Source organism: Oncorhynchus keta, unplaced genomic scaffold (genome assembly GCF_023373465.1).
Source record: "Oncorhynchus keta strain PuntledgeMale-10-30-2019 unplaced genomic scaffold, Oket_V2 Un_scaffold_4275_pilon_pilon, whole genome shotgun sequence".
Lineage (NCBI taxonomy): Eukaryota > Metazoa > Chordata > Actinopteri > Salmoniformes > Salmonidae > Oncorhynchus > Oncorhynchus keta.
In genome coordinates this window covers 16,813-35,077 of record NW_026290937.1, presented here as the reverse complement: position 1 = coordinate 35,077, position 18,265 = coordinate 16,813, and the positions used below count along the sequence as shown (strand labels likewise).

The window sequence follows — 18,265 nt, the reverse complement described above, 5'->3', positions numbered from 1 at the left end:
CTCTGGTCAGAAGTAGTGCACTACCCCATAGGGACTCTGGTCAGAAGTAGTGCACTACCCCATAGGGACTCTGGTCAGAACTGTAGCTGCACTACCCCATAGGGACTCTGGTAGTGCACCACCCCATGAGGGGCTCTGAAGTAGTGCACTACCCCATAGGGACTCTGGTCAAAGTAGTGCACTACCCCATAGGGACTCTGAAGTAGTGCAGGCTCTGACTACCCCATAGGGACTCTGAAGTAGTGCCCCCCATAGGGACTCTGAAGTAGTGCACTGGGAAGTAGTGCACTACCCCATAGGGACTCTGGGACTCTGAAGTAGTGCACTACCCCATAGGGACTCTGGTCAGAAGTAGTGCACTACCCCATAGGGACTCTGGTCAGAAGTAGTGCACTACCCCATAGGGACTCTGGTCAGAAGTAGTGCACTACCCCATAGGGACTCTGGTCAGAAGTAGTGCACTACCCCATAGGGACTCTGGTCAGAAGTAGTGCACTACCCCATAGGGACTCAGAAGTAGTGCACTACCCCATAGAGACTCAGAACTAGTGCCCTTCGTAGGAGCCGGCCAGTCCTTCACGGCCCCCGTGTGTCCGGGTGCATTAGCTGCTGCACCACCAGGTCTATGTTGATGATGGGGTTGAAATACAGAGCCCAGTAGAACAGACAGTTACACACAAACTGAGGGACCACCGGCCAGAACAGGGCGAAGGCAAAACCCTGGGAGGACATCCTCCACAGGTGACCCCACATCTTCTGAGGGAGACTCCTGGAGGGGAGAGGGAGACTTCATTACATTAAACAACTAACTATGCAGAGAGAAAGTTGGTGTGACGGGGACGGAGACAGTGAGACGGACAGAGAGACAGTTGGTGTGACGGGACGGAGACAGTGAGACAGACAGAGAGACAGTTGGTGGGACGGAGACAGTGAGACGGACAGAGAGACAGTTGGTGGGACGGAGACAGTGAGACGGACAGAGAGACAGTTGGTGTGACAGAGACAGTGAGACGGACAGAGAGACAGTTGGTGTGACAGAGACAGTGAGACGGACAGAGAGACAGTTGGTGTGACGGAGATGGAGACAGTGAGACAGACAGAGAGACAGTTGGTGTGACAGAGACAGTGAGACGGACAGAGAGACAGTTGGTGTGACGGAGATGGAGACAGTGAGACGGACAGAGAGACAGTTGGTGTGATGGGGACGGAGACAGTGAGACGGACAGAGAGACAGTTGGTGTGACGGACGGAGACAGTGAGACAGACAGAGAGACAGTTGGTGTGACGGAGATGGACAGTGAGACAGTAAGACAGTGAGACACAGAGAGACAGTTGGTGTGACGGAGACAGTGAGACACAGAGAGACAGTTGGTGTGAGGAGACAGTGAGACGGACAGAGAGACAGTTGGTGTGACGGAGATGGAGACAGTGAGACAGACAGAGAGACAGTTGGTGTGACAGAGACAGTGAGACGGACAGAGAGACAGTTGGTGTGACGGAGATGGAGACAGTGAGACGGACAGAGAGACAGTTGGTGTGACGGAGACAGTGAGACGGACAGAGAGACAGTTGGTGTGACGGAGATGGAGACAGTGAGACGGACAGAGAGACAGTTGGTGTGACGGAGATGGAGACAGTGAGACGGACAGAGAGACAGTTGGTGTGACGGGGACAGTGAGACGGACAGAGAGACAGTTGGTGTGACAGAGACAGTGAGACAGACAGCGAGACAGTTGGTGTGACGGAGACAGTGAGACAGACAGAGAGAAACACACACGGTACCTGATCTCAGCTCGGTTATAGAACCTCCACAGGACACAGCCCTCCAGCACAGACAGCAGCACGGCGTTGACGATGATGAACCGTGACGTCCAGTAGTGAACCGACAGCCAATCCCAGGCAAACTCAGCGATCAGCTGGTACGGAAGGAGGAGGTACTTAACTAGGAACTCCGCCCACTGGCGCCAGCTGGGGTGCCCCTGGAGGGAGAGAGAGAGGGGGGGTGGAGGGAGAGTGAGAGGGGGGTGGAGGGAGTGAGAGGGGGTGGAGGGAGAGAGAGAGGGGGGTGGGGGAGAGAGAGGGGGTGGAGGGAGAGAGAGAGGGGGTGGGTGGAGAGAGAGAGGGGGTGGGTGGAGAGAGAGAGGGGGTGGGTGGGTGGAGAGAGAAGAGAGAGGGGGTGGAGGGAGGGAGAGAGAGAGGGGGTGGAGGGAGGGAGAGAGAGGGGGGTGGAGGGAGGGAGAGGGGTGGGTGGAGAGAGAAGAGAGAGGGGTGGAGGGAGGGAGAGAGGGGGTGGAGGGAGGGAGAGAGGGGGTGGAGGGAGGGAGAGGGGGTGGGTGGAGAGAGAAGAGAGAGGGGGGTGGAGAGAGAAGAGAGGGGGTGGAGGGAGGGAGAGAGGGGGTGGAGGGAGGGAGAGAGGGGGTGGAGGGAGGGAGAGAGGGGGGTGGGAGGGAGGGAGAAGAGAGAGGGGGTGGAGGGAGGGAGAGAGGGGGTGGAGGGGAGGGAGAGAGGGGGTGGAGGGAGGGAGATGGGGTGGGTGGAGAGAGAAGAGAGAGGGGGTGGAGAGAGAAGAGAGAGGGGGTGGAGGGAGGGAGAGAGGGGGTGGAGGGAGGGAGAGAGGGGGGTGGAGGGAGGGAGGGGGGTGGGTGGAGAGAGAAGAGAGTGGAGGGAGGGAGAGAGAGAGGGGGGTGGAGGGAGGGAGAGAGAGAGGGGGTGGAGGGAGGGAGAGAGAGAGGGGGTGGAGGGAGGGAGAGAGAGAGGGGGGTGGAGGGAGGGAGAGAGAGAGGGGGGGGTGGAGGGAGGGAGAGAGAGGGGGGTGGAGGGAGGGAGAGTTGTCTATGACCAGACTACATTTACAGTAGTTTACGTCTCGTTGTCTATGACCAGACTACATCTACAGTAGTCTACGTCTAGTTGTCTATGACCAGACTACATCTACAGTAGTCTACGTCTAGTTGTCTATGACCAGACTACATCTACAGTAGTCTACGTCTAGTTGTCTATGACCAGACTACATCTACAGTAGTCTACATCTAGTTGTCTATGACCAGACTACATCTACAGTAGTCTACGTCTAGTTGTCTATGACCAGACTACATCTACAGTAGTCTACGTCTAGTTGTCTATGACCAGACTACATCTACAGTAGTCTACATCTAGTTGTCTATGACCAGACTACATCTACAGTAGTCTACATCTAGTTGTCTATGACCAGACTACATCTACAGTAGTCTACGTCTAGTTGTCTATGACCAGACTACATCTACAGTAGTCTACGTCTAGTTGTCTATGACCAGACTACATCTACAGTAGTCTACGTCTAGTAGTCTATGACCAGACTACATCTACAGTAGTCTACGTCTAGTTGTCTATGACCAGACTACATCTACAGTAGTCTACATCTAGTTGTCTATGACCAGACTACATCTACAGTAGTCTACATCTAGTTGTCTATGACCAGACTACATCTACAGTAGTCTACATCTAGTTGTCTATGACCAGACTACATCTACAGTAGTCTACGTCTAGTTGTCTATGACCAGACTACATCTACAGTAGTCTACGTCTCGTTGTCTATGACCAGACTACATCTACAGTAGTCTACGTCTAGTAGTCTATGACCAGACTACATCTACAGTAGTCTACGTCTAGTAGTCTATGACCAGACTACATCTACAGTAGTCTACATCTAGTAGTCTATGACCAGACTACATCTACAGTAGTCTACGTCTAGTAGTCTATGACCAGACTACATCTACAGTAGTCTACATCTAGTAGTCTATGACCAGACTACATCTACAGTAGTCTACGTCTAGTTGTCTATGACCAGACTACATCTACAGTAGTCTACATCTAGTTGTCTATGACCAGACTACATCTACAGTAGTCTACGTCTAGTTGTCTATGACCAGACTACATCTACAGTAGTCTACGTCTAGTTGTCTATGACCAGACTACATCTACAGTAGTCTACAACTAGTTGTCTATGACCAGACTACATCTACAGTAGTCTACATCTAGTTGTCTATGACCAGACTACATCTACAGTAGTCTACGTCTAGTTGTCTATGACCAGACTACATCTACAGTAGTCTACATCTAGTTGTCTATGACCAGACTACATCTACAGTAGTCTACGTCTAGTTGTCTATGACCAGACTACATCTACAGTAGTCTACATCTAGTTGTCTATGACCAGACATACCGACCACATCTACAGTAGTCTACATCTAGTTGTCTATGACCAGACTACATCTACAGTAGTCTACAACTAGTTGTCTATGACCAGACTACATCTACAGTAGTCTACATCTAGTTGTCTATGACCAGACTACATCTACAGTAGTCTACGTCTAGTTGTCTATGACCAGACTACATCTACAGTAGTCTACGTCTAGTTGTCTATGACCAGACTACATCTACAGTAGTCTACGTCTAGTTGTCTATGACCAGACTACATCTACAGTAGTCTACGTCTAGTTGTCTATGACCAGACTACATCTACAGTAGTCTACGTCTAGTTGTCTATGACCAGACTACATCTACAGTAGTCTACATCTAGTTGTCTATGACCAGACTACATCTACAGTAGTCTACATCTAGTTGTCTATGACCAGACTACATCTACAGTAGTCTACGTCTAGTTGTCTATGACCAGACATACTGACCACATCTACAGTAGTCTACATCTAGTTGTCTATGACCAGACATACTGACCACATCTACAGTAGTCTACATCTAGTTGTCTATGACCAGACTACATCTACAGTAGTCTACATCTAGTTGTCTATGACCAGACTACATCTACAGTAGTCTACGTCTAGTTGTCGTCTATGTCTGGAGTCGTACCGACACGCCTACCTTTATTTATCAAATAAATACAATCCTACGTGACAGTTGAGCCGTCCAATGGTACCTGGTGGTTGAGGGGGAGGCTGTCCTCCATTGGCTCGCTGGTGCGTGAGAGGGCGGGACAGCAGGTGTGCAGGAAGGGGAGGAAGGTTTCGGAGTAGTCGAAGAGGTAGAGGTAGAGGATGGTGAGGCGAGGAGAACTCTTCAAAGCATAGAGCAGGAACAGAGATTTACCTGCATTCACAGCCTGGTGGGGGGTTGAGAGACGGTGGGAGAGAGGAGAGGGGTAGACAGAGGGGTAGACAGAGGGGTAGACAGAGGGGTAGACAGAGGGGTAGACAGGAGAGGGGTAGACAGAGGGAGACAGGAGAGGGGTAGACAGAGGGGTAGACAGAGGGGTAGACAGAGGGGTAGACAGAGGGGTAGACAGAGGGGTAGACAGGAGAGGGGTAGACAGAGGGGTAGACAGGAGAGGGGGTAGACAGAGGGAGACAGGAGAGGGGTAGACAGAGGGAGACAGGAGAGGGGTAGACAGAGGGAGACAGGAGAGGGGTAGACAGAGGGAGACAGGAGAGGGGTAGACAGAGGGAGACAGGAGAGGGGTAGACAGAGGGAGACAGGAGAGGGGTAGACAGGAGAGGGGTAGACAGAGGGAGGGGTAGACAGGAGAGAGGTAGACAGAGGGAGAGAGGAGACGGGTAGACAGGAGAGAGGTAGACAGAGGGAGAGAGGAGAGGGGTAGACAGGAGAGAGGTAGACAGAGGGAGACAGGAGAGGGGTAGACAGGAGAGGGGTAGACAGAGGGAGACAGGAGAGGGGTAGACAGAGGGAGGGGTAGACAGGAGAGAGGTAGACAGAGGGAGAGAGGAGACGGGTAGACAGGAGAGAGGTAGACAGAAGAGAGGTAGACAGAGGGAGAGAGGAGAGGGGTAGACAGGAGAGAGGTAGACAGAGGGAGACAGGAGAGGGGTAGACAGGAGAGGGGTAGACAGGAGAGGGGGAGACAGGAGAGGGGGAGACAGGAGAGGGGAGACAGGAGAGGGGGAGACAGGAGAGGGGGAGACAGGAGAGGGGGAGACAGGAGAGGGGGAAACAGGAGAGGGGGAAACAGGAGAGGGGGAGACAGGAGAGGGGGAGACAGGAGAGGGGGAGACAGGAGAGGGGGAGACATGAGAGAGGGGAGACAGGAGAGGGGGAGACAGGAGAGGGGGAGACAGGAGAGGGGTAGACAGGAGAGGGGGAGACAGGAGACAGGAGAGGGGTAGACAGGAGAGGGGTAGACAGGAGAGGGGTAGACAGGAGAGGGGAGACAGGAGAGGGGGAGACAGGAGAGGGGGAGACAGGAGAGGGGGAGACAGGAGAGGGGAGACAGGAGAGGGGAGACAGGAGAGGGGGAGACAGGAGAGGGGGAGACAGGAGAGGGGAGACATGAGAGGGGAAACAGGAGAGGGGAGACAGGAGAGGGGGAGACAGGAGAGGGGAGACAGGAGAGGGGGAGACAGGAGAGGGGGAGACAGAGGGAGACAGGAGAGGGGTAGACAGACGGAGACAGGAGAGGGGTAGACGGAGGGAGGGGTAGACAGGAGAGAGGTAGACAGAGGGAGAGAGGAGACGGGTAGACAGGAGAGAGGTAGACAGAGGGAGAGAGGAGAGGGGTAGACAGGAGAGAGGTAGACAGGAGAGGGGTAGACAGGAGAGGGGTAGACAGGAGAGGGGTAGACAGGAGAGGGGTAGACAGAGGGAGACAGGAGAGGGGTAGACAGAGGGAGACAGGAGAGGGGTAGACAGAGGGAGACAGGAGAGGGGTAGACAGAGGGAGAGAGGTAGACAGGAGAGAGGTAGACGGAGGGAGACAGGGGGAGACAGGAGAGGGGTAGACAGAGGGAGACAGGTGAGGGGTAGACAGAGGGAGACAGGTGAGGGGTAGACAGAGGGAGACAGGTGAGGGGTAGACAGAGGGAGACAGGAGAGAGGAGAGGGGTAGACAGAGGGAGAGAGGAGAGGGGTAGACAGAGGGAGACAGGAGAGAGGTAGACAGAGGGAGACAGGTAGACGGAGGGAGACAGGAGAGGGGTAGACGGAGGGAGACAGGAGAGGGGTAGACGGAGGGAGACAGGAGAGGGGTAGACAGAGGGAGACAGGAGAGAGGTAGACGGAGGGAGACAGGAGAGGGGTAGACAGAGGGAGACAGGAGAGGGGTAGACAGAGGGAGACAGGAGAGGGGTAGACGGAGGGAGACAGGAGAGGGGTAGACAGAGGGAGACAGGAGAGAGGTAGACAGGAGGGAGACAGGAGAGGGGTAGACAGAGGGAGACAGGAGAGAGGTAGACAGAGGGAGACAGGAGAGAGGGAGACAGGAGAGAGGGAGACAGGAGAGAGGGAGACAGGAGAGAGGGAGACAGGAGAGGGGTAGACAGGAGAGGGGTAGACAGGAGAGGGGTAGACAGGAGAGGGGTAGACAGGAGAGGGGTAGACAGGAGAGGGGTAGACAGAGGGAGACAGGAGAGGGGTAGACAGAGGGAGAGAGGTAGACAGAGGGAGAGAGGAGAGGGGTAGACAGAGGGAGACAGGAGAGGGGTAGACAGAGGGAGACAGGAGAGGGGTAGACAGAGGGAGACAGGAGAGGGGTAGACAGAGGGAGACAGGAGAGAGGTAGACAGAGGGAGACAGGAGAGAGGTAGACAGAGGGAGACAGGAGAGAGGTAGACAGGAGAGGGGTAGACAGGAGAGGGGTAGACAGGAGAGGGGTAGACAGGAGAGGGGTAGACAGGAGAGGGGTAGACAGGAGAGGGGTAGACAGGAGAGGGGTAGACAGGAGAGAGGTAGACAAAGGGAGACAGGAGAGGGGTAGACAGGAGAGGGGTAGACAGGAGAGAGGTAGACAGGAGAGAGGTAGACAGAGGGAGACAGGAGAGAGATAGACAGAGGGAGACAGGAGAGAGGTAGACAGAGGGGGACAGGAGAGAGGTAGACAGAGGGGGACAGGAGAGAGGTAGACAGGAGAGAGGTAGACAGAGGGGGACAGGAGAGAGGTAGACAGAGGGAGAGAGGAGAGGGGTAGACAGGAGAGGGGTAGACAGAGGGGGACAGGAGAGAGGTAGACAGAGGGAGAGAGGAGAGGGGTAGACAGGAGAGGGGTAGACAGAGGGGGACAGGAGAGAGGTAGACAGAGGGAGAGAGGAGAGGGGTAGACAGGAGAGAGGTAGACAGAGGGAGACAGGAGAGAGGTAGACAGAGGGGGACAGGAGAGAGGTAGACAGGAGAGAGACCGTTCAAACCATCATTAAACCCTAAATGACTTATCAAATGATGCACACAGCATATCTTAACGGGCTTCAACTTCAACCAGAGCATATAAAGTATTTATTAAAGGGTGCGTCAATAGTAGAGGTCGACCGATTATGATTTCTCAACGCCGATACCGATTATTGGAGGACCGAAAAAGCCGATGCCGATTAATCGGCCGATTCTTTTCACATTTATTTGTAATAATGACAATTACAACAATACTGAATGAACACTTATTTTAACTTAATATAATACATCAATAAAATCAATTTAGCCTCAAATAAATAATGAAACATGATCAATTTGGTTTAAATAATGCAAAAACAAAGTGTTGGAGAAGAAAGTAAAAGTGCAATATGTGCCATGTAAGAAAGATAACGTTTCAGTTCCTTGTTCAGAACATGAGAACATATGAAAGCTGGTGGCTCCTTTTAACATCTTCAGAGTTCTTCAATATTCCCAGTTCTTCAATATTCCCAGTTCTTCAATATTCCCAGTTCTTCAATATTCCCAGTTCTTCAATATTCCCAGTTCTTCAATATTCCCAGTTCTTCAATATTCCCAGGTAAGGTTTTAGGTTGTAGTTATTATAGGACTATTTCCCTCTCTACCATTTGTATTTCATTAACCTTTGACTATTGGATGTTCTTATAGGCACTATAGTATTGCCAGTGTAACAGTATAGCTTCCGTCCCTCTCCTCGCTCCTCCCTGGGCTCGAACCAGCAACACAACGACAATTAGCGCGCGCTAACTAGCTAGCCATTTCACTTCGGTTACACCAGCCTCATCTCGGGAGTTGATAGGCTTGAAGTCATAAACAGAGCAATGCTTGACGCACAACGAAGAGCTGCTGGCAAAACGCAAGAAAGTGCTGTTTAAATGAATGTTCAGGCGCCTGCTTCTGCCTAATAATAATAATAATAATAATAATAAATGCCATTTAGCAGACGCTTTTATCCAAAGCGACTTAGTCATGTGTGCATACATTCTACGTATGGGTGGTCCCGGGAATCGAACCCACTACCCTGGCGTTACAAGCGCCATGCTCTACCAACTGAGCTACAGAAGGACCACACAGCGCCTACCACCGCTCAGTCAGATAATATGCAACGCAGGACACGCTAGATAATATCTAGTAATATCATCAACCACTAGTGATTATGATTGTTTTTTATAAGATAAGTTTAATGCTAGCTAGCAACTTACCTTGGCTTACTGCATTTGCGTAACAGGCAGGTCGTTATTGCGTTGGACTAGTTAACTGTACGGTTGCAAGATTGGATGCCTCGAGCTGACAAGGTGAAAATCTGAACCCTGAGGTTCTGAGGTGGCTCGACCCAGGCAGTTTCTAAGTTAATATATAATAAGTGGTATTTCTGGGTTCTGAGGTGGGTTCTGTCACCTTGTACTCCCAGAGGTTCTGAGGTGGCTCGACCCAGGCAGTTTCTATATAATACGTAGTATTTCTGGGTTCACCTTGTATTCCCAGAGGTTCTGAGGTGGCTTGACCCCCAGTTCCTTGATCCTCTCCAGTTCAGCCATCATGGCTCTCCTGTGGGCCTGGTTGTCTATGTTATAGGGAGCTCTGGTCAGCTCCTCATCACCGAGCATCAACAATAACCTGAGAGATATATCATAAAGCCATTAAATAACCAGGACATAACTATAGTTCTCCATGTTACCTCATCACTACCTAACATCAACAATAACCTGAGAGATATATCATAAAGCCATTAAATAACCAGGTTCTCCATGTTAACTCATCACTTACCTAACATCAACAATAACCTGACCATGAAAGAAAGAGAGCGAGCGAGGAGACAGAGAGAGAGACACAGAGAGAGACACAGAGAGAGACACAGAGAGAGACAGAGAGAGACACAGAGAGAGACACAGAGAGAGACAGAGAGAGAGACAGAGAGAGAGACAGAGAGAGAGAGACAGAGATAGAGAGACAGAGAGAGACAGAGAGAGAGAGAGACAGACAGAGAGAGAGACAGAGAGAGAGAGACAGAGAGAGAGACAGAGAGACAGAGACAGAGAGAGAGAGAGAGAGACAGAGAGAGAGACAGAGACAGAGAGAGAGAGAGAGACAGAGGAAGGATTCTTTAGAGACAGAGAGAGAAGAGAGAGAGGAGAGTTCCAGAGAGAACAGAACCGACAGAGAACATTCCTCACCGAGACAGAGAGAGAGACAGAGAGAGGGTTCTTTATAGACAGAGAGAGACAGAGAGAGACAGAGTGACAGAGAGAGAGACAGAGAGAGACAGAGAGAGACAGAGAGACAGAGAGAGAGACAGACCAGAGACAGAGAGAGAGAGACAGAGAGAGAGACAGAGAGAGACACAGAGAGACAGACAGAGAGAGAGAGACAGAGACTCCAGAGAGACTGAGACAGAGAGACAGAAACATCACCTGACAGACAGAGAGAGACAGAGAGAGAGAGAGAGAGACAGGTAGAGAGAGACAGACAGAGAGGAGAGACAGAGAGACAGGAGGAGAGACAGAGAGATAGGAGAGAGACAGAGAGACAGGTAGAGAGAGACAGAGAGACAGAGAGACAGAGAGAGGAGACAGAGAGACAGACAGAGAGAGACAGACAAAAGAGACAGACAAAAAGAGACAGACAAAAAGGACAGACAAAAAGAGACAGAGAGACAGAGACAGAGAGAGAGAGAGACAGAGACAGAGAGAGAGAGACAGAGAGAGAGAGACAGAGAGAGAGAGACAGAGAGAGACAGAGAGAGAGAGACAGAGAGAGATGAGACAGAGAGAGAGAGAGACAGAGAGAGACAGAGAGAGACACAGGAGAGACACAGAGAGACACAGAGAGACAGTAGACAGAGAGGAGAGACAGAGAGACAGAGAGAGACAGAGAGAGAGAGACAGAGAGAGACAGAGGAAGGATTCTTTATAGACAGAGGTCCAAGCCCCAGGCGTTCCAACCAGAACAGAACCGTACTATAGGACATTCCTCACCGTCCATTAACGTTCTCCTGTAGGAAGGGTTCTTTATAGACAGAGGTCCAGGCCCCAAGGTGTTCCAACCAGAACAGAACCTCCTCCGGAGTCCATTTTGACACAGGCTTACTGACCAGAGGTCATGGACTCCATCTCCACTGGACCAGTGGTACACCAGAAACATCACCTGGTAGGAGAGACACAGATAGGAGAGACGTGAGACAAGTAGGAGAGACACAGAGATAGGAGAGACGTGAGACAGGTAGGAGAGACACACAGATAGGAGAGACGTGAGACAGGTAGGAGAGACGTGAAAAAGGTAGGAGAGACACACAGATAGGAGAGACGTGAGACAGGTAGGAGAGAGGAGAGATGGGTAGGAGAGACACAGATAGGAGAGACGTGAGACAGGCAGGAGGGACACACAGATAGGAGAGACGTGAGACAGGTAGGAGAGACACACAGATAGGAGAGACGTGAGACAGGTAGGAGAGAGGAGAGACAGGTAGGATAGAGGAGAGACAGGTAGGAGAGAGGAGAGACGGGTAGGAGAGAGGAGACAGGTAGGAGAGAGGAGAGACAGGAGGAGAGACACAGGTAGGAGAGAGGAGAGACGGGTAGGAGAAAGGAGAGACGGGTAGGAGAGAGGAGAGACGGGTAGGAGAGAGGAGAGACGGGTAGGAGAGAGGAGAGACGGGTAGGAGAGAGGAGAGACGGGTAGGAGAGAGGAGAGACGCGTAGGAGAGAGGAGAGACGGGTAGGAGAGAGGAGAGACGGGTAGGAGAGAGGAGAGACGGGTAGGAGAGAGGAGAGACGGGTAGAAGAGAGGAGACAGGTAGGAGTGAGGAGACAGGTAGGAGAGAGGAGAGACGGGTAGGAGAGAGGAGAGACGGGTAGGAGAGAGGAGAGACGGGTAGGAGGGACAGGAGAGACGGGTAGGAGAGAGGAGAGACGGGTAGGAGAGAGAGACAGGTAGGAGAGAGGAGAGACGGGTAGGAGAGAGGAGACGGGTAGGAGAGAGGAGAGACGGGTAGGAGAGAGGAGAGACGGGTAGGAGAGAGGAGAGACGGGTAGGAGGGACAGGAGAGACGGGTAGGAGAGAGGAGAGACGGGTAGGAGAGAGGAGAGACGGGTAGGAGAGAGGAGAGACGGGTAGGAGAGAGGTGAGACAGGTAGGAGAGAGGAGACAGGTAGGAGAGAGGAGACAGGTAGGAGAGAGGAGAGACGGGTAGGAGAGAGGAGAGACGGGTAGGAGAGAGGAGAGACGGGTAGGAGAGAGGAGAGACGGGTAGGAGAGAGGAGAGACGGGTAGGAGAGAGGAGAGACGGGTAGGAGAGAGGAGAGACGGGTAGGAGAGAGAGGAGAGACGGGTAGGAGAGAGGAGACAGGTAGGAGAGAGGAGAGACGGGTAGGAGAGAGGAGAGACGGGTAGGAGAGAGGAGAGACGGGTAGGAGAGAGGAGAGACGGGTAGAAGAGAGGAGACAGGTAGGAGAGAGGAGAGACGGGTAGGAGAGAGGAGAGACGGGTAGGAGAGAGGAGAGACGGGTAGGAGAGAGGAGACAGGTAGGAGAGAGGAGACAGGTAGGAGAGAGGAGACAGGTAGGAGAGAGGAGAGACGGGTAGGAGAGAGGAGAGACGGGTAGGAGAGAGGAGAGACGGGTAGGAGAGAGGAGAGACGGGTAGGAGGGAGGAGAGACAGGTAGGAGAGAGGAGAGACGGGTAGGAGAGAGGAGAGACGGGTAGGAGAGAGGAGAGACGGGTAGGAGAGAGGAGACAGGTAGGAGAGAGGAGAGACGGGTAGGAGAGAGGAGAGACGGGTAGGAGAGAGGAGAGACGGGTAGGAGAGAGGAGAGACGGGTAGGAGAGACAGGAGAGACGGGTAGGAGGGACAGGAGAGACGGGTAGGAGACAGGAGAGACGGGTAGGAGACAGGAGAGACGGGTAGGAGACAGGAGAGACGGGTAGGAGGGACAGGAGAGACGGGTAGGAGAGGAGAGAGAGACGGGTAGGAGAGAGGAGAGACGGGTAGGAGCGAGAGGAGAGACGGGTAGGAGAGAGGAGAGAGGGTAGGAGGGACAGGAGAGAGGGGGAGAGAGGTGAGAGACGGGTAGGAGAGAGGAGAGACGGGTAGAGAAGGAGAGACCCACTAGTTTAGGAGACGGGTAGGAGAGAGGAGAGACGGGTAGAGAGAGGAGAGACGGGTAGAAGAGAGAGAGACGGGTAGAAGAGAGGAGAGACAGGGAGGAGAGAGGAGAGACGGGTGGAGGGACAGGAGAGACGGGTAGGAGGGACAGAGAGACAGGTAGGAGAGGAGAGACGGGAAGGAGAGACATCATTCGCACATACTAACATGAAGCATTCAGACTGTCATTCAAATAAACTCACAGACAGACAGACAGACAGACAGACAGACAGAGACAGACAGTTATTCCCTCTTCAGGAGGAGGGAGGAGACAGACAGACAGACAGTTATTCCTCTTCAGGAGGAGGAGGGAGGAGACAGACAGACAGACAGTTATTCCCTCTTCAGGAGGAGGAGGGAGGAGACAGACAGACAGACAGTTATTCCCTCTTCAGGAGGAGGAGGGAGGAGACAGACAGACAGACAGTTATTCCCTCTTCAGGAGGGAGGAGACAGACAGACAGACAGTTATTCCCTCTTCAGGAGGAGGAGGGAGGAGACAGACAGACAGACAGACAGACAGACAGACAGACAGACAGAACTGCCACGCAGAAAGATATATACAGACGTTGCTCTCTTACTGCCACATGATCAGAACAAATAGACAAAACCACACACAGTGACCCTTCAACACACACACACCCCCTGTCCCCCAACGACACACTGTGACCATTTCTGTAACACAGAGAGAAAAGTCAGCTGACACACACACTACAATCATTCCTGTCCCCCCACACACTACAACCATTCCTGTCCCCCCCACACACTACAATCATTCCTGTCCCCCCCACACACTACAATCATTCCTGTCCCCCACACACTACAATCATTCCTGTCCCCCCCACACACTACAATCATTCCTGTCCCCCCACACTACAATCATTCCTGTCCCCCCCACACACTACAATCATTCCTGTCCCCCCACACACACTACAATCATTCCTGTCCCCCCACACACACTACAATCATTCCTGTCCCCCACACACTACAATCATTCCTGCCCCCCACACACTACAATCATTCCTGTCCCCCCACACACACTACAATCATTCCTGTCCCCCACACACTACAATCATTCCTATCCCCCCACACACTACAATCATTCCTGTCCCCCACACACACTACAATCATTCCTATCCCCCACACACTACAATCATTCCTGCCCCCCACACTACAATCATTCCTGCCCCCCACACACTACAATCATTCCTGTCCCCCCCACACACTACAATCATTCCTATCCCCCACACACCCCCTACAATCATTCCTGCCCCCCCACACACCCCAATCATTCCTGACCCCCCCCCACACACTACAATCATTCCTGTCCCCCCCCATCAAACCCCCTGGTCCTTCTGTGGCTCAGTCCCCCAGAGCATCCCGCTCTCTGACCTCTCCCCAGGGTCAGTGGGTTCGATTCTCTGACCACCCATACAGAATGTATGCACACATGACTCTGAGTCCTCTCCCCATAAAACCCCAGCTAAATGGCATATACCTCTTATTATAACCCAATCATTCCTGACCCCCCCCACAAACAATCATTCCTGACCCCCCCATCAAACACCTCCCTCTCAATCATCAAACCCCCCCTGACCCCCCCACACACTACAATCATTCCTGTCCCCCCACACACTACAATCATTCCTGACCTCCCCCATCACACTACAATCATTCCTGACCTCCCCCTCACACACCCCAATCATTCCTGACCTCTCCCCATCAAACCCTACAATCATTCCTGACCTCCCCCACACTACAATCATTCCTGTCCCCCCCCCCACACACCCCAATCATTCCTGTCCCCCCCACAAACCCCAATCATTCCTGACCCCCCCCACAACAATCATTCCTGACCCCCCCACAAACAATCATTCCTGACCCCCCCACTACAATCATTCCTGACCCCCCCACAAACCCCAATCCCTCCTGACTCCCCCACAAACTACAATCATTCCTGACCTCCCCCATCAAACTACAATCATTCCTGACCTCCCCCATCAAACTACCCTCATTCCTGTCCCCCCCATCAAACACTACAATCATTCCTGTCCCCATCAAACCCCTCAATCATTCCTGTCCCCCACACACACCCTACAACCATTCCCCATCAAACCCCCACACTACAATCATTCCTGACCCCCCCACACCCCCTACAATCATTCCTGACCCCCCCACACTACAATCATTCCTGTCCTCTCCCCATCAAACCCCAATCATTCCTGACCCCCCCATCAAACCCCAATCATTCCTGTCCCCCCCCACACTACAATCATTCCTGTCCCCCATCACACCCCCTCCAATCATTCCTCCCCCAAACCCCCTCACACTACAATCATTCCTCTCCCCATCAAACCCCCTACAATCATCTCCCCATCAAACCCCTCCCTCTCTCTGACCTCTCCCCATCAAACCCCTCCTCTCTCTGACCTCTCCCCATCAAACCCCTCCCTCTCTCTGACCTCTCCCCATCAAACCCCTCCCTCTCTCTGACCTCTCCCCATCAAACTCCCTCTCTCTCTGACCTCTCCCCATCAAACACCCTCCCTCTCTCTGACCTCTCCCCATCAAACCCCCTCTCTCTGACCTCTCCCCATCAAACCCCCTCTCTCTCTGACCTCTCCCCATCAAACCCCCTCTCTCTGACCTCTCCCCATCAAACCCCCTCCCTCTCTCTGACCTCTCCCCATCAAACCCCCTCCCTCTCTCTGACCTCTCCCCATCAAACCCCCTCCCTCTCTCTGACCTCTCCCCATCAAACCCCTCCCTCTCTGACCTCTCCCCATCAAACCCCTCCCTCTCTCTGACCTCTCCCCATCAAACCCCTCCCTCTCTCTGACCTCTCCCCATCAAACCCCTCCCTCTCTCTGACCTCTCCCCATCAAACCCCTCTCTCTCTCTGACCTCTCCCCATCAAACCCCTCCCTCTCTGACCTCTCTCTCTGACCTCTCCCCAGGACCCCCTCTCTCTGACCTCTCCCCTGACCTCTCCCCATCAAACCCCCTCCCCTCCCCCATCTCTCTGACCTCTCCCCATCAAACCCCTCCCTCTCTCTGACCTCTCCCCATCAAACCCCTCCCTCTCTGACCTCTCCCCATCAAACCCCCTCCCTCTCTCTGACCTCTCCCCATCAAACCCCTCCCTCTCTCTGACCTCTCCCCATCAAACCCCCTCCCTCTCTCTGACCTCTCCCCATCAAACCCCTCCCTCTCTCTGACCTCTCCCCATCAAACTCCCTCTCTCTCTGACCTCTCCCCATCAAACTCCCTCTCTCTCTGACCTCTCCCCATCAAACACCCTCCCTCTCTCTGACCTCTCCCCATCAAACCCCTCTCTCTGACCTCTCCCCATCAAACCCCCTCCCTCTCTCTGACCTCTCCCCATCAAACCCCTCTCCTCTCTCTGACCTCTCCCCATCAAACCCCTCTCTCTCTGACCACTCTCTCTGACCTCTCCCCATCAAACCCCTCCCTCTCTCTGACCTCTCCCCAACAAACCCCCTCCCTCTCTCTGACCTCTCCCCATCAAACCCCCTCCCTCTCTCTGATCTCTCCCCATCAAACCCTCTCTCTCTCTCTGACCTCTCCCCATCAAACCCCCTCTCTCTCTGACCACTCTCTCTGACCTCTCCCCATCAAACCCCCTCCCTCTCTCTGACCTCTCCCCATCAAACCCCCTCCCTCTCTCTGACCTCTCCCCATCAAACCCCTCTCTCTCTCTGACCTCTCCCCAACAAACCCCCTCCCTCTCTCTGACCTCTCCCTATCAAACCCCCTCCCTCTCTCTGACTTCTCCCCATCAAACCCCTCCCTCTCTCTGACCTCTCCCCATCAAACCCCTTCCTCTCTCTGACCTCTCCCCATCAAACCCCTCTCTCTCTGACCTCTCTCTCCCCTCTCCCCATCAAACCCCCTCTCTCTCTGACCTCTCCCCATCAAACACCCTTCCTCTCTCTGACCTCTCCCCATCAAACCCCTCTCTCTCTGACCTCTCCCCATCAAACCCCTCTCTCTCTGACCTCTCTCCCATCTCTCCCCAAAACCCCCTCCCTCTCTCTGACCTCTCCCCATCAAACCCCCCCTCTTTCTGACCTCTCCCCATCAAACCCCCTCCCTCTCTCTGACCTCTCCCCATCAAACCCCTCCCTCTCTCTGACCTCTCCCCGTCAAACCCCCTCCCTCTCTCTGACCTCTCCCCATCAAACCCCTCCCTCTCTCTGACCTCTCCCCATCACACCCCTCCCTCTCTCTGACCTCTCCCCATCAAACTCCCTCCCTCTCTCTGACCTCTCCCCATCAAACCCCCTCTCTCTCTGACCTCTCCCCATCAAACCCCCTCCCTCTCTCTGACCTCTCCCCATCAAACCCCCTCCCTCTCTCTGAGCTCTCCCCATCAAACCCCCTCCCTCTCTCTGACCTCTCCCCATCAAACCCCCTCCCTCTCTCTGACCTCTCCCCATCAAACCCCCTCCCTGACCTCTCCCCATCAAACCCCCTCCCTCTCTCTGACCTCTCCCCATCACCCCCTCCCTCTCTCTGACCTCTCCCCATCAGGACCCCCCCTCTCTCTGACCTCTCCCCAACCCCCTCATCCCTCATCTGACCTCTCCCAAACCCCCTCCCTCTCTCTGACCTCTCCCAAACCCCCTCCCTCTCCCTCTCTCTTACCGCGACACAGGTGAGTGCAGTGAGAACTCCAGAGAAGAACCCTCCTGCTCCTCTACCAGGACTGGTCTTGGGGATTCCTCTGGCTGCCTGATCACCATACCTACAGACAGGTTACACACAGACAGACAGGTTACACAGACAGACAGGTTATACAGGCTACAGACCGGTAGCAGACTGGTAACAGACAGCAGACTGGTAACAGACCGGTAACAGACTGGTTACAGACCGGTAGTTACAGACATGCTACAGACCGGTAGCAGACTGGTAACAGACCGGTAGCAGACTGGTAACAGACCGGTAGCAGACTGGTAACAG

At 53.4% G+C, this 18,265-nt stretch overlaps 1 protein-coding gene and 1 long non-coding RNA gene across 2 annotated transcripts in view; one reads left to right on the top strand and one right to left on the bottom strand.

Moving 5' to 3' along the window:
• Nucleotides 1-309: 309 nt before the first annotated feature.
• The window catches only part of LOC127928833 (bifunctional apoptosis regulator-like), a 29,043-nt gene continuing 11,087 nt past the window's right edge, over nt 310-18,265 (bottom strand). Inside the window, exons 2-5 of the mRNA XM_052516260.1 lie at nt 9,615-9,759; nt 4,913-5,095; nt 1,783-1,979; nt 310-769 (exon numbers count right to left, since the gene is read on the bottom strand). Of these exons, the coding sequence (XP_052372220.1) occupies nt 577-769; nt 1,783-1,979; nt 4,913-5,095; nt 9,615-9,759 (718 nt within the window). The 3' untranslated portion in view covers nt 310-576. The remainder of the gene's footprint in view (nt 770-1,782; nt 1,980-4,912; nt 5,096-9,614; nt 9,760-18,265) is intronic.
• LOC127928834 (uncharacterized) lies at nt 5,103-8,552 on the top strand. Its single transcript, XR_008132413.1, has 4 exons — nt 5,103-5,282; nt 5,336-5,626; nt 6,519-7,855; nt 7,946-8,552. It is a non-coding gene; the product is annotated as an uncharacterized LOC127928834 (long non-coding RNA).